This window comes from Mercenaria mercenaria, chromosome 11, assembly GCF_021730395.1.
Source record: "Mercenaria mercenaria strain notata chromosome 11, MADL_Memer_1, whole genome shotgun sequence".
In the NCBI taxonomy this organism is placed as follows: Eukaryota; Metazoa; Mollusca; class Bivalvia; order Venerida; family Veneridae; genus Mercenaria; species Mercenaria mercenaria.
Genome location: NC_069371.1, coordinates 56144297 through 56161768, shown reverse-complemented (window position 1 = coordinate 56161768; position 17472 = coordinate 56144297). Strand labels below are relative to the sequence as shown.

Here is a 17472-nt window from a genome sequence, read left to right as displayed (position 1 = left end):
AGAAGGAGGCAGACTAGTATTTACATTATCTGTAGGGACAGCAAGTGCCACGGGCAGAAGGATGCAGACTAGTATTTACATTACCTGTAGGGACAGCAAGTGCCACGGGTAGAAGGAGTATTTACATTACCTATAGGGGCAGCAAGTACCACTGGTAGAAAGATGCAGACTATTATTTACAATACCTGTAGAGCAGCAAGTGCCACGAATAGAGGGAGGCTGACCAGTATTAACATTACCTGTAGGGGCAGCGAGTGCCACGCGTAGAAGGAGGCAGGCCAGTATTAACATTACCTGTAGGGGCAGCGAGTGCCACGCATAGAAGGAGGCAAGCCAGTATTATTAACATTACCTGTAGGGGCAGCAAGTATTTATTCAATATGTAACATGTTCGTTTTATTTGCATTTATTTAAACAAATATCAAACTTTAAAGTACTTACATCAGCATTCATTGTGCTTGCAAATTTTATTCTCATGGCAGATAAAAGGCTTAAACTGTGTTGTATTAATAGGCCACGCCTTTGAAATTTGCATTTAGATATCTAGGTCACTATTTAATTCAAGATATCAGTATTTTCTTCTGAAATATGAGCAGTGTTAGAGTATAGTTTTAGTTATAAGTAGCAAATTATCAAAGGAAACGGAAAAAGTAGGTATTACTACGGAAGCTTATTAGGGCCTACAGTTGGTGAGATGTTTTGTGCTAAGTCGACTTGTCTTTACTCGCCTAGATAAGATGTTTTACACATGTCAATAAAATTTATTGACAAAGATTAAAAATATAGAGGTAATGCAACTTAACATTTCGCGATATGCTCGATGTTTTTCTCTTTTCGACTTCACTTTTCTCGATATGCTCGATGTTTTTCACTTTTCGGCTTAACTTTTCTCAATAGGCTCGATGTTTTTCTATTTTCGACAAATATTTAACTGGAAAAAAATATACATAGTGATTTTCGAGATAAACATTGTGAGACGGATGGACAGACAGACAGATGGAGAGTAAACCTATAGTAATCTCCATATTTCCATGTATTCACATACCAAATTACATTAACCGAGCCACTATAATTTTTTGTCATCAAAGGATCCATATGGGAAAACTATATTTTGACTATTTCTGTTGCCATAGCAACATGAATTTTAACAAAGTGTTGTTCATAATTTCAATATTGCCCTCTATTCACATACAAAATTACATTGATCTAGCTAGTATCAAAGCTTTGATAGTGTTTGATATATTTAGTCGAGCTAAAAAGGACAATCATAATATAACTGAATGGGAGGGAGGAGGGGAGAGGAGGGGGTCGGTGCGTGTGGAAATGCTCTTTTGAAATTTCACATGTTCATACTGAAATAGAGCTGGAAAATAAAAAAATAACTGGGGGAGGGATGTCACCCTGGTGGAGGGGGTGCAGGGTGTCGGGATGCGGGGAACTGTTGTTTTGAAATTTCACATTTTCACATGTTTATATTGAAAATATAGCTGAACAATAGATTTTTAACGAGGGTGGGGGGGGGGGGGGGGGGGGGTGTGGGGAGGGGGTTGTGATGTGGGGGTGGGGTGGAAGAGGGGGAAGTGTTATTATGAAATTTCACATGTTCATATTGAAATATAGTTGAAAAATAAAATCATAAATGAAACAATAATTATGTGCAGACAAGACCACAATTTAGACAAGTTTTGCCTTTTTACGGGATATAACTCTCGAGTCAATCATGGGATATGCCTGGTTTAAGAAAGGAACTAAGATTTTTTAGTGGTAAAAGTTATGTGCAAGTTTAGTTAAAATCAACTCACAAACAAGAAGGGTTTTTGTAACAAAAACACATGTCTCCCCCAGCCTCCATGATTTGTTACAGTGACTATTTGTGCCAAGTAATTTGAAAATCCTTTAAGGGGTTTAAACAATACAGCCCGGACACGATTTGTGAAGGACAGACGGACGAACTTACAGGATCTGTGGGGTAATCCCTTATATTACCTATTATCTTCCTTTGATCCTTTTAACCCCACAATACTATTTTTTAACCCCACAATACCAATTTAACCCCAGAATGACCACAACCTCAGAATGTCAAATTCAACAGAAACGCTAACCCCAAATTTACATGTGGGCACGTCGGGACAGACAGACGGACAGACAGACAACTCGGGGAAAACAATATGTCTCCCTAGAATATTTCTGGCGTAGACATAATGAAACCATCACTGTGCAGACAAGACCAAAATAGGCAATTTTTGAACCTGACGTGTTTAAATATCACGTGACATACATAATTATATCGCTTAAAGTAAACGTTCTCGAGAAAAAGATGTAACAAGTCGAGTAAATTATGTTGAAATACCAAATACATTTATCTTCTTGTTATGTTTCTTGACGACTTCGCTGAAAGATCTAGTTAGACGTGTAGAAGTTAATCGCATTGACAAATATTTCACGCAATTCGATAAAAAAAAGTATGCGTAATGATTAAAAACATTTACGTATAACGTATTAATTATCACGCCTTCATCAGATGTTTTTGTTCAAAACGAAAAGACACAAGTTGACTTGACGCAAAACTTTTAGATAAGTGGAGGCCCTGATAAGCTTCCGTATATTACAAATCAAACTGCCCAATTTTTATTTGAAAATTGCCGTAATAAGTAACCTTGCACCCAACTATATTCCAAATAATATCAGTTACCATTATCCGTTTTCTTACACTTCGAATAACATTTCAATATAAGTACATAAAAATTTAAATATTGATCATTATTCAAAGCGAAAGACTCTTAGTACATCGGCGAATATTGGCTGTTTAAAAAATGATGAAATAAAAAAAAAATGCGTACTTTCAAGATATACTATATTAATTTTATCCCGAATAAATAAAACGCACTGGCACTAATGCTTTTCCATACCTAAAGCTTAGATAAGTGGCACGTTACATTACCTAATGGTCCTCTATTACGTTTGTTAAAACCATGTTGTCCGAGAGCCCCTTAACATTTGTTGCAACAAAAGAGGCCAAAGTATTGGATCCCTAATAGTAATGTTTAAAAATGGTATTTGCTAGGTATATTCGTAATGTTGACTGTGTTTTGCATTGTGTTGCAAATTTTAAAGAACTTTTACCGTGCCGTTTTTTATAAATTTTGTATAATTTATGATATTTCCCCAAGTTCAAGTAAAGACAAATTGCAAAGTGATGGCCACTGTCCAAAACGTTTGCAGAGGATTCATTATACCATTAATTTTAATAAAAGAAACACCAAACTATTGGTAAACAATAATAAAACACAAAATAAAACTGTCAATATCATTTTTTTCCAGGGTGCCTCAAGTAAACGGATTTAATGAGACCGAATTCTAACTCCAACATTGAAAAATTATCTGTCCTGTGGGACTATTTTGAATTTTGCTCACTTCATTCAAAAATAATCTTGGGGCAGAAGTGAAACCTACCTACATTTCTTCCACAATATGTAATCTTAAGAGTAAAGGCAAAATTGAGATCTTTTACCGCATGTAACTCAGTATTTTTAAAGATGTCTAACTCTGTCGCCTTATGTTTCAGAAGTAAATTCACTTTGAACAGCAAGAAATTGCTTATCAAATGAAAATGTTTCACTTTTGTACAATAAATCAATAATAAGTCTTGAAAAATTAGTTAAAAACTTACTAGGAAAAAGGAAAAATAAGGGTCCCAGTGGGGCTTGAACTTACGCCCCCTGAAAAATTTCAGTCAAAGTAGATTTATTGTAGGAATTGAATACTCTTCAAAAAGGTGGTACTCTATTACGGGTCTAATACCTTAAGTCCTACATAAAACCTATTGCTGCACGTATCTGTAGTTTGCTAACAATCATGTGTTTTTTATAGGGATGTTATACTCAGCTCTAAACTATTAGTGGGTAGAATACTGTTTTTTAATGTTGATAAGATTCGTATTGCTGTTTATCTAAAATAATGAGTTTTCCTATATTCCAAAAACTAGTAATACGAACATGTCGATCCGCGTTGCTAAAACGCAAACGAGATACGATTCGTATTGCTAGTTATCAAAAAAGCGGACATGCCAATGGTAATTATGTCTGCTCTTAGAGCTATTATTTGTGTTAGGATTTTTATATTACTCGAAATATTGCAAACATTAAACAAATAATTAGATAATTTCTCGATATTTATTTAGCTAACGCAAATCTTTTCGCGATACTTCACAAGTTATCTTACGACAGAAATATGCCACCATTGTTAAGTAAAGAATATGTCAGATGAAAATATTTTCACCTTAAATTATCAATTTTGTAATTTCAAAAACATACAACTGATAGCTTTCTTACCAGTTAGTTATACGCCGTGTGAATATGTCCAAGTGAGTTTAAATCTTGGATATCTCATTTATAAGACGAAATCATTACTGATAAGGAATAAGGTTAGTAATTCGGTCTAAAATATGCTTTCGTGGTGCGGTCGAAAGAAGTACCAAGTAAATAGATCCTTAATTTCTTGTTTTTGTTCATTTTCGTGTTCAGCGTTTTATTTTTTTTATCACACACTATAACTTTAAGTATATAATCTGCCCGGTGATGACTACAAAAATCACAGTCCATACTTCTGAGTTCACACTTCACTTTACAGTATACTGTTTTTTCTATGTTGGCTGATTTGTGCCATTTCGTTCTTTCGTTCTGTCGCAGCTCCGCCTAACGCTATTATGGCGTCCCGACAAACGTCGCTCCGCCGATCGCCACCCAGACAAAACATCGTCTTTTCGCCTTCCGAAATGACATGATAGTATTTATCAAATTTGTGATAAAAGTTAGTAAGATTTTAATAGTTATTATATATATTTGTTAGTCCCCCAACTAAGTGTTATCAGAGGAAATTACTCACTCTTGCCCCGCCCCCTCCAACCATCATTGGGTCCACCAGTGACACGATGTGTAACTTTTAAATTACAAGACTTTTTTCATGACATATAGATAAAAAGAGGACAATGGCATAAATTAGCCACAATAGGAAATAAAAAAAGATTTTTTACGAGTGTACTCTACGAAAGTAACTGCTCAATAAAAATATGACATGAGCCTCTTCCAAACGCCTCAGCAAACAGGGTCATTGACCTTTCAAATAGCGATCTGTGCCCAGTTGCTTGAAACTTTAACAGGCGATTAAGCTAACGGTTGATTAACTTTTAAATAAAAATAAACAGAAATATAAGAAAAAACATTCAATATTTACTCCACCTTCTGGAAGAGACTCTACACTTGATTTTTACATTGATGCTATAACGCATGAACTTCTTCAAAAGAACAGTAAGTACAGGTTTCGACCTAACCAATCTACTGATGAACTTTCTGCCCTGAAAAATCTTCGAAATGATGATAGTATAATCCTTAAGAAATCTGACAAAGGCTCGGTTATTGTGGTAATGAACAGAACTGATTATATTGCTGAAGTCAACAGACAGCTGAATAATACTGCTTACTACAAAAAACTTGATCATAACCCTGTTGAACAGTTTTCAAAAGATGTTACTGATGTTTTAGATGTTATTTGTAGGAATGTTAATGGTGATTCTAATGATACTTTAGTTGTACCTAGTGATGCCAGAACGCCACAGTTTTACATCTTGCCCAAAATTCATAAAGATATTAACTCAGAACTACCACTTGGTTACCCGGGACGGCCAATTGTATCTGGGTATAACTCTGTTACTGAAGGCATATCTGAATACATTGATAATATCTTGAAGCCACACATGGAAGCCCTGCCCTCATATGTTAAAGACTCTACTGACTTCATTAAAAAGCTAGGGTCTATGCCTAATATCTCCCCTAATGCATTTTTGGTTACTATGGAAGTTTCATCCTTATACACTAATATTCCGCATGATGACGGGATAGAGGCTTGCCGTGAATATTTGGACAAAGCTCATTCATACTTGTCACATCAGTCAGTCAATGATATTTGCCAGCTTATTGAACTAGTCTTGACTAAAAACCATTTTCAGTTCAATAATGAAAATTATGTTCAAATTTTAGGTACTGCTATGGGTACACGTATGGCTCCTACTTATGCTTCACTTTTTATGGGTAAACTGGAAAGCGATTTCCTAGCTAATACTACTGTTAAGCCATCGCTTTGGTTACGTTTCCTCGATGACATTTTTTTTTATATGGGAACACAGTGAAGCAGACCTACTTAAATTTATTGACAGTTTAAACAATGTCCATCCCAATATAAAATTCACCCACAGTTATTCAAGAGATACAGCTACATTTCTTGATGTTAATATTGGTAGAACAGGAGATGGTAATTTTGATTTTTCTGTTCATGAAAAAGCAACCAATACACATCAATACATTGAATTTTCATCCTGTCACCCTCTTTCATGCAAGAAAGGGATCCCGTATAGCCAAGCTAAGCGATACAGGCGTCTCACTTCTTATGATGATTTGTTCACAAACGAATTGGAGAAATTGCGAACGTATTTCCAAAATCGTAATTATCCAAGTCATATCCTTGATGATGCTTTAGCTAAAGCATCAGCATTGTCAACCGAAGAAGCCATGACCAATCACAGGCAGAACACAGATGATATTATCCCCTTTGTTTGCGTATACAACCCATCCCTACCAAACATTGGTCAGATCCTTAATAAATATTGGGGGCTTTTTTAACTATCTGAGAAAAGCAGTGTACGCAACCTGGTTAAATGCAAACCAATTATTGCTTACAAGCGACCTACAAATCTTAGTGATATCTTGGTTCACAGTAGCCTGATGTCTTCGGATGTAAATGGTGGTTTTCTTAAATGTAATAGAACACGGTGTTCTCATTGCGCTAATATCACTGAATCTGTACAGTTTACAAGCTCTCAAACTTTAAAAACTTACGATGTTTAACAAAATATTAACTGCATGTCTGAAAATGTTATCTATTTAATCACATGCAAAAAGTGTAAGTTACAATATGTGGGACAAACACATCAGAAATGTTCTCAAAGAATGAACAGCCATAAATTTGATATCAGACATTTTCCTGATACTCCTACAAATGTATCTGAACATTTCAATTCTGAAAATCACTCTGTTAGTGATTTTTCTTTCATGCCAATCGACTTGGTAAAAAATGACTGGTTTAGGCTCTTGAAAGAGACTCGTTGGATTCATACATTGAATACAGCCTGGCCTCATGGCATGAATGCTAAAATATTATTTTAGTCTTTCATTTTTTCACACAGATTCTTCCTAATGTATTTTTGCATATAAGTTAGTTTTCCTTGCCTGTATTAATATTATTTTTGCTTTGCAATTTTTGCAGGGAATAAGTATCTATTTTTGATCCTATACTATATGTGAATATTACGCCAAAATTGGTTACGTCTTTTGACGTCGTCATTGACGTCGTACTTTCCTGTGACGTCATACTATTTTGTTATTATACTCTGATGAAGTCCAATGGACGAAACATGTTAGTTTTGAAGTAAAAAGTCTATTTCTGGAGTTAGTTCTTCGCTTTATCTATTTCTTAGAGTTATTTTTTGGCATTTCAGAAGACTTTGAAAAACAAATGTATGAGGTAAGAATTATGAACAATGAAAAATCTTTACAATACAATCAAAACATCGTACTAGTTATTCCCACCAAGTCTAGTATTTTGAATCAAAATTTAACTGGCAGTTAGTTTAACAGCCGGTTAAAGTTTCAAACAACCGGCCCCTGTTGTTTGCTCGCGGCGACTAGCCTCATTGAGGCAGGCATAAAGTATTTTCCCAATATATGACAAACTTATAATTTAGACAAGAATTAGACGGACGGTCTGGTGGGCGGGCGGACGCACGGACGCACGCATATTTAAAGTTACACATTGAGTTACTGAAGAATGCACTGTTGAATTGAAAGTCGATGGATGGGTTGGGGTGGTGAGGGGTGGGGGTGTGGAGTGAGGATAAGAGTGAGTAATTTCTTCTGGTAACACTGGTAACACTTTACTAGGGACTGACAATTAAAACCCATAATCACTATTAAAATCTAACTGCCTTTTGTCTCAAATACTAGAATTACTACTAATATTCCGGAAGGCGAAAAAACAACGTTTGGTTGGGTAACGTTCGGCGAGGCGACATTGTAGGGGCGACATGCTACGTTTGGCGGGGCGACGTTCGGCAGACAGCTGCGACAGAAGGAAATAACGAAATGGCACAAATCAGCCGCCATAGTTTTATAATATAACTCACAGTTCGTCGGTTCATAGGGAATCTATCCTTTTATGGTAACATGCGATATATATCGAATGAGATATACTATCGAATTAAAAAATGTGTCCTTCCGGCACATGCAGAGAGCGTCTGACTTCGGCTTTTTGGAAGAATACGCCTTTTCCCTGTGCGTAATAAGCGTCCACATAACTTGTCCGAACCGCACCGTTTTGCACATCAGTACAAATATGGGCAGTATTGCTTTTTTATTCCAAAAACTACCATCATAAATTGAAACAAACGCATATTTCTAGGAAAGCTGATGGACTTTAACAATTCCCGATTTACTAAGGCAGTGCCTTATTTCGTATTACTTCACACTTCTTACTTAACATTTCATACTTCATACTTCATGTTTTTACATGAAACTTTGGAATCGTGAAAAGTGAAGTGATGAATATCAATACTTCAAACTTCTATTATTTTTTTTTTCTGAATTGATGGCGTTATATCTTTCTAGCGTTTAATTACAGATTTATAGAAATGGTTCCGATATTAGCAGATGTGATCGTTAAAATCAACTTGTTTCAATAGGGCCTATTTGCATACTATACGAAAAATTCAAAGTGTCCTCTTCAAACCTAATAAAGATCCGAAACGTGAACGATCTTTGTAGAAATAAAAAAGTGTTTTTATATATTTTCATTTTAACTTAAACTACACTATAAAAATCATTACATCAGTCTATGAAATAATGAAATATTTTATGTAATGCCTGTTGTTTGAGATATCACTTATTTGGAGCAATCAACATACCTCCAGTGGAAGTTAAATGGTGGGAAAACACTTTACCACCATATTTACGTTGTTATTTAATCACATACTTTTGTCTATGTTTCAGGACTAGTGACGACAAATAAAACTACCGATGATGCATGGTTTATATTTTTATGTAAAGCTATCTTAGACCTTTTGAATGACATGTAATACTGGTATATTTCACTGACTATTCAAAACATATATTAGTCATGACAATACTATAAAGTGTTGCAGTTCTGATTCTACATTCCCTTTTTGACCTAAGGTTCAAACATATAGCATATGAAATCAGTAAGAGTTTCGTTGTGTCCTATGAAAAGCAAGCTTTGCAAAGAGGTAAGTTCGTTACAGTTGTTTGATGCATGTATGTACTATCCACATTCCATAAATTCTGAAGTTCACGATAATTGACAGAAATAAATCATTCAGCTTTATGTGACTTCGTCAGATTATATAATAATAATAATAATAATAATAAATTCTTTATTTTCAGAAGGTAACATGTACAGACATGAAAAAATAAAACATTTACAACATCTTAGCTCAAACATGGCCTTCTATAATAATAATATTAATAATAATAAATTCTTTATTTTCAGAAGGTAACATGTACAGACATGAAAAAATAAAACATTTACAACATCTTAGCTCAAACATGGCCTTCTATAATAATAATAATAATAATAATAATAAATTCTTTATTTTCAGAAGGTAACATGTACAGACATGAAAATAAAACATTTACAACATCTTAGCTCAAACATGGCCTTCTATAATATGTATCATACACATAAAATGCACAAAATGTTTACGTCTGTTTACTTTCAAAATGTAACTTTACACACGAAGATAAACAAATGTCACATTCCGTTATATAGTTATCTATAATTTCTACTTCTGGAACACGCACGATCAGATGAGCAAGTTTAACTTCCAACAGCACTTCCCTCAAAATTGAGTGATAAGAAATAACTCACTTTTATTCCATAATAAAGCTTAATTCTCAGTACCATAATTCAAATATTGATTCAAGACAATCAAATAAAGCAAAATCTTATTTAAGAAATAATTTATAGCAAAAGAGTGCTTTAACACTATTCATGCACGATGGGCGGTTATACGTCGGGCGTAATAATTTCACATCCCCAGCTTTTATTATATTTGACTGGCATATCGTAGTAGGTTGTCCTCCTTGAAAATTATCCGATACTCAATATTGGTTTTGCTGATGGTATTACTTTGAGCACTAGATTATATAGGAAAATTATTTTCAATGATTAATTTCAAATATGTCTTTTGGTTTGTGAATATTTTACCAAATATGACAGTATACATCATTTTCTCTTCTTCAATTTGATGTGAAAATATTTATTTTAACTGAACATCTTCTCGCTTCCAATTTTGTTTTAAAAGTATCACCATCACTTATATTGAGCATATAGTGAAAATCACTAAATTTTTCAATTTCTTTAACTTTAGAGGCGAATAAATTATATTTTCCAAAATAAGAAAACTTATTACCACATTGGTAGTTGTTCTTGACTTTATAAACAATACAATAGCATATTTATAATTGTAATAGGGTAAAAGCTTCTTGCTTCCATTTAATGTCAAAGTATACCAAGACATTAAAAACTGTTGGATTTCTTACAGTTCTGATGTAACTTAAACGGTGTGAATTTACGGAACTGCATATACCAACAACTGATGTACGATTCAATATAGATTTTTGAAATAATAACGTTCATAATTGTCTCATTAGACAAAAAAAAAAAAAAAAAAACAAATGAACAGAACAGAATAGAACTGAGCTTTGATTTTTCACCCAACTGTTTATGAGAACAATACGAATCAACATAAATTACATTAGTTCCGACTGAAAGCTGAATATATTTGAAATATTGAAACGTTCGGCGACAGGAGAAAAACGACGTCAATAAGAATAATTTTCCTAGGAAATAGTGTAATTTGCATGTTAGGCGATCAGTAAAAGCTGGCAAGAGGGGGCGGGGGAGAGAATGAGTACATTTATTTAGATAAAAGATACAGCATGATTTCCACGCTACTGTACGGAGAAAGGGGGAAATTAACAGACGCGCAATATCATATCTGTTTTAGAAGTGAAAACATAGCATGAAAAAAACAAGACAAAAAGAAAACATTTATAATAGCATGCGTTCCATGAGTTTGCACGGTAGGATTATTTCTTTAGTACGACCTACATTTTTTGTCACCGTTTTGTTCTTGGAAAGCATGCAAAATAGACACCTTCGCAGCTAAAGACTTTACTTTACACGGAAAAATTTGATTTCATGATTGAATTGTATAATAAGTACAAACACATAATATTATCTGAATTGCATATTTGATTTATGTATATCATTGATAATACAAGACTAAAGTCAGAGCTAATAAAAAAATTAGTTAGGATACATACACCAATGCTGATATTAAGAAAAATCAGAAACTTGATTCATAATTAAATAGATACCTTGCAGGTTACAGGAAGGATCAAGTGTGTGTGCGTGTTTTACGAACACGTTTTAAGTTTGTTAAATTGCTCGTTTTTTTGTTTTATTTTTATTTTTTATTTTTATTTTTTTTTGCCATTGCCTGTCAAATACAGTATTGCTTAGTTTATTACTTTATTTTATCATGTTTTAAAGAGCAAACCTCTAGGCATGACAGTTAAACAAAAGTACTGTTATATATACAAGAACATTCAAACAAAACGGGAATACATTCTTCTTCACACAAGTTCGTTTTTCTCGAGGAAAGCTATTATACATGTTTTTGTGGGAAAGTTCGTTTACAAAATAATCCTCGGATTTCAATGTTAGGCCGTTATTTTCTGGCGAGGTTCAAAGTTTCAGAAGAAAGGAAAAGAAATTTATTTAAATATTTTCATGTTCTGTTACATGACAACACGAATTTCGCAATATCATGTTGTTTTTTTTTTACAGAAATATTTTATATCTTTATAAGAATAATATTTCTATATGAATCTATAAAACAACTTGATTTATATAAAAAACTGGCTACATGTTTTGTTGCTTTCTATGGAGTAATATGCTAGTTTAATTTCCGTGTATTGCCCAAAGCAAAATAATATGAAAAAGGCAAAGCCTCTGAGCGAGCGTAGCTTAAACGGCAAAGAAACTATTCACTGCTTAAAACAATTCCGAGAACCTCACTTGAAAAGAAACAAAAATTTAGTGTCATTATACCTGTAACAGCGAATATCATACGTTGCAAAATTTATGGAAAGCCGGTGTCACGGTGACGTCATTACCTGTTTGTGGCGTTCTTATGGCTTTATGCTTATTTATGACATTTATCATATTTTTTTTCTACCAACTGGAAATCTTTCTTGCATTTTTGAGTGATGAATAATATTCAGCAATCAAATGAAGTTCTGTATTCACTGCCAACAAAGCATTTCCTGTGGGCACCTGTCCTCTAGGGACACTTTGTAAAATAAAAGCAAAATTGAAATTATTTCCATAACATAACTTTTTTAAAAATAAAGACACCTAATGAACATAGAGATTGTAACTCAAATATAAAATTAAAAAAAAAAAACAACAATTTTCCCGACTTTGACGGAAGTAGAACAAAATGGCGGCACCCAAAATGGCGGCGCCCAGACGAGAGGAAAATTTTTCAGCAACATCACTTTGCCCCATTCGGCACACCTTTGTTATATTCGCCTACACATTGCCGTAAGGCGAGCTACGCGCTCGCAATTGCGCTTCTCGCAATTGCTCGCGAGCTACGCTCGCTATTAAGATCAATGCAAAATCCGTGACAAAGAATTATTGACTTGGGTCATGAATGACACAACTTTTAGCTAATGTAAGGGAGACAATCCAGTATGAAGGGAATTGCTTTAACACAGTCAATAATTAAGGGAGAGAATTCTGGAAAATTCTCGTTAAAAGCTGACCATGCGAGGGCGCAGTTAAATTATTTGTACGACGTATTACCGCCTAAGTGTATAAAGAGTGTTTAAACACGGTTTTGCTATAAATTATTTCGATTCTAATATGCCCTTAAGGAGGTAGGTTACCTTGATATTTGTAAGTGCGCATGTCCAACCGGAAGCTAACGTGACGATTTACGACGACGTTTACGACAAACTAAATGTGTTTGTATATCCATTCTTCTGGAAATTAATCTTGAACCTGCCGCCGATCTTATGTTTAATGGTTTAATAATGCAGAAATAATGAATGAATTGCCGCAGAAACGCTTCAAAACATTGTTGCCTTAAATGACGTCATTGACGTCATGGCGTTACGTGTCAGTTACCGCGCAAAATTAATAGCTTTTATTTTGAAAGTACGTTATTCTGTGCCTTTTCTTTATTTGAACTATTTTTAAACAGCCATTATTTGCTGAAATACTTTTTGTTTGTCTTTTGCTCTGAAAAATGATCAATATTTTGCTTCTTTTATGTAATTATATTGAAATGTTATGCGGAATGTAAGAAAATGGATGATGGTAACTGATGTGATTTGGAATATAGATGGCTGAAAGGTAACTTATTACGGTCATTTACAAATAACAATTGGGCAGTTTGATTTGTTATACCTATTTCCCAGTTTCCGTTGATAATTTGTTACTTAAATACTAAAACTAAGCTCTAAAATTGTTAAAATTTCAGTATAAAATTGCGGTGTCTTGAATTAAATTGATGTTACCATGGAAACGAAGCCCGTGACCTATATGTACTAATTGTAAAATTCAAAAGCGTTGACACTGGTCTATTTAAGGAACACAGCTTCGGCTTTTTATTTTCATTTCAACAATATCCATGAGAATAATTGCAGCATGCAGAACGATTTTTTCAATAAAAATGTCAGACGAGGGGCACTGCTGTAAGTATATTAAGCTGTGAAATTTGTTAAATTAACTGTAATTCATAAGAAAATATTTCTAACGTTAGAAATAAGATGTTTTAAAGCTACATTAACAAGAAAGATAATTTTATATAATATTTTTTATAAGAAATTACGATAAAAAGCAACATATAAGCTATTTTAAACATCTCTGTTGCCATGGTTACTCTAAACTTTAAGAAAAACATAGTACCATGTAAAGTTCTTGGTATTTTGCTAATCATATTACCCAAATATTCCATGTTGGTCAATAACAGAATGGCACTGAAGCCGTCGAAAAACCCGTTTTCATACATAATTGTTGAAAAATGAGAGAAAATGCGTTACCATGGAAACACGAGCCCCGCGACATATACATTTTAAGCTTTTATAAGAAAGCTTATGCGCATACTAGTAAAACTATTAATTATGCAGACTTCTACGGATAACAATGAAACCAAAATACACTGAAAAGTGTTAAATATCCGTATTTTCCTTCTTCTTTCTATATAAAATACCTTAAGAGGGTCATGTACTTCAAACCTGGATAAAAATTGTACTTGAAGGGACAGAGATAAACGGAACTGAAATTGTAGCAGTTAAAACATTAAATTACACGAAATACAAAAAATCACTGCGGTTCAACTAATTTGAATTTACCCTGGTAACAAGGTAACCTACCTCCTTAATCTAAAACAGTAGATAAAATATAGTAGCGCTCTTTTTTTGTCGCAACAAAAATATTGACGTCACCGCACGTTAACGTGACGTCATACTAACGTAAGAGTGTTTTAACAGAGAAAAGCATAATTTTATTAGAATGTTTTTTAACGTACAGAAATAAAAAAAAATGGTTGCATCTGTTAAGGGAAACAAACTTTATGTCATAATAAGTGATAATAAAAGGATAATTGTACAGATTCAGTGCTCAGAATTATTTCTCTTGATTTGTTGTCTGCCAGTAGTGATGTTAGATACAGATAATTTAAAATACATTATTTCAATACAAAATACATTATTATAGTAACTTATTTACGACAACAGATGATTGTTATGATAGTTGATTATGCTGCATTTTCAGGAATCTAATAAATCACATTCCAGCACTTATAACTCTCGGTTTTACTGGACGCCATTCCAGTCATATATAATCCAGAGTAATTTTTTTCCGACGACGAGCCTCGGATATACATATCATATTGAACCGGATACATCAGCAGCATCACAGACGAACAGCTGTACACAGATTCATCGACCTTGTTTACATCGGTACCGTGTATTATGGTACCGCTCTCGAGAGCGATTTCAGACTTTTGACCCAAACGGTACGTTATACAGGGATAGATCGTATTAAAGCTCATCAAAATTGAATCATTTACACGGAATCAACAGTATCAGTAACAGCCGTAGCAACGGCATCAAAAGAGAGATAAAAACGTCGTTTGAAAGCAGACCAAGTTACTGTACGTTCCTACTTGAGATCCGCAACAGTAACAGCAACACAGGGTACTAATACTAGTCAACAGGGAAACGGTCAGGATGGCAGCACACATTCAGTTCGTGTGAGAAAAATCAGGGTGCAAAACACGGTCAAACAAAACACCCAGTTTGCGTGAGAAAAGAACGGGATGCCAGAACACAGAACACAGTTAAACAAAACACCCAGTTCTTGCGAGAAAAGAATTCTCCATAGGATGCTAAAACACAGTCGAACATATCGCCTGTTCCGCATGAAAAAAATCATGATGCAAAAACACAATCGAACAAAACACCCAGTTTGCGTGGGAAAAAAACCGGATGCTAAAACACAGTCGAACAAAAAAGTCCAGTTCGCACGAGAAAAACAACAGGATGCTAAAACACACTCGTAGGGCCTACAACACACTAAAATTCGCACTGAAAGCACTTAGTTCTGCAAACTTGAAATATATCAACAACAACTAGAAGACCAAGAATTAAAACTACCGTACAAATTCAAGGCTACTCCATTTTTTTCTCAAGAAAGTACCTTTATATTGGCTTTCCATTTAAAATACCTTTAACGCCATGCTGGATTTGGATATAGGCACAGTATAGGCACAGTCCGTCGTACTGTCGCGCTTCGCCATTGTACTGTCGCGCTTCGCCATCGCACTGTCGCGCTTCGCCATCGCACTGTCACGCTTCATCATCGTCACCATCGTACTGTCGCGTTGCACTCAGTTACAGTATTGTCAACTTTGTCCAATGATCAAATAATTGGAACGCTTTTCGGCACGGGTATTATTCACGCCATGTACCCGGATAATCTTAACTCAGTTAAGCGACCCTAACTCAGTGCCAACATGGCTGACAGAAAGACGATGTATGTAGTTAATTTCCTTGTCTTTGTTCATGTTTTTATGCGAGTATGCAATGTTAGCGTAAAACTTTTGATAGTCATAATATCCTGTATTGATAACATGTTTTGTGTACTAAATATTTCAATCGAAATGTCACATTATGTGGCTGGAATTCATTAAAATGTACTCAAAAAAGTCTTCAAAATGAACATGTTTTATGTTTCTAACTGTTTTAAAGTACCAGAAATTGCAGTAAGACCTTACTTATTAAATGTATTAGTTCCATAAATATCTCTTTGACAATGTGTAAAAGTATCAAAGTTTGAAATTGATTTTTATAGCTTAAAACTTGTATTGATTATGAAGTAGGTTTAAATTTGGGGATAATTCCTAACTGGTATAGGAAACAGTGCTGGATAAATACAAACTTAGAATGGATAAACACCTAACCAAACGAAAACGGCTGTTCGACTGTGCTTTTTATGGCATGTTGATGCTCGAAGTTCTTTGATATACACACCCCTGCAGGGATGTGGGATTCCAATGTCCAACTTATCCGACTCTTGATTTTTTTGCCGGCGGACAAGTGCATTTTTCATTCTGTGTGTCCGCGGACAAGCATACTTTTTTCAGGTATAAAATGAGAAAACATAAAATATCATTGATTGTGTGTTGCTTCAAGTGTATGGAGGTGATAAAGATAATGAGTTCTTTGACTAGGTCTCGCGCACGCTGTAACTCGGTGACTATGATAAAACACAGAGAAGAGTTAGATACAAGAAGATTTATTTAACGTCGGATAAGTATAAACATATAACACTAGCTTAAAGCTATTTTCCGACAAACACATGTAAATAAGCTCAACATAAGTAAATCAGCTGTAATAAAATGCAGATATGTTATAGCACATTAAAGCAAATAAAGCATCTGGCTCTAAGTAGATAAGAAACAAATCACAAATTATCACATACATGTTACAGCGCATTAAAACAAAATAGCACATAGGAACTTGCAAATAAAAGGAAAAAGTAATTTACCACATACAGATTTAGCACATTTAAAGCAACATAAAAAAAGATAAGCTGACACTACACAAAAATAAGAAGAGGCACATTTTACAACATGCATTTAAAAAAAACATAAAAAAAAAAATCATATACATGCTAAAGGGAACATAAGAACTACTTAAAGTAGCTGAAGAAAATATTTGCATCATCAGCATATAGCATTCTGTAACTAAAACTAAAAAAGGAAAACAA

At 34.2% G+C, this 17472-nt stretch overlaps 1 protein-coding gene across 1 annotated transcript; it reads left to right on the top strand.

The window, feature by feature from the left end:
* The first annotated feature begins 5422 nt into the window (after positions 1-5422).
* Positions 5423-9114, top strand: LOC128546786 (uncharacterized). Its single transcript, XM_053518117.1, has 2 exons — positions 5423-5946; positions 9096-9114. Exons 1-2 carry the CDS (start codon positions 5423-5425, stop codon positions 9112-9114), a joined length of 543 nt encoding a protein of 180 aa, XP_053374092.1.
* The last annotated feature ends 8358 nt before the right edge of the window (positions 9115-17472 follow it).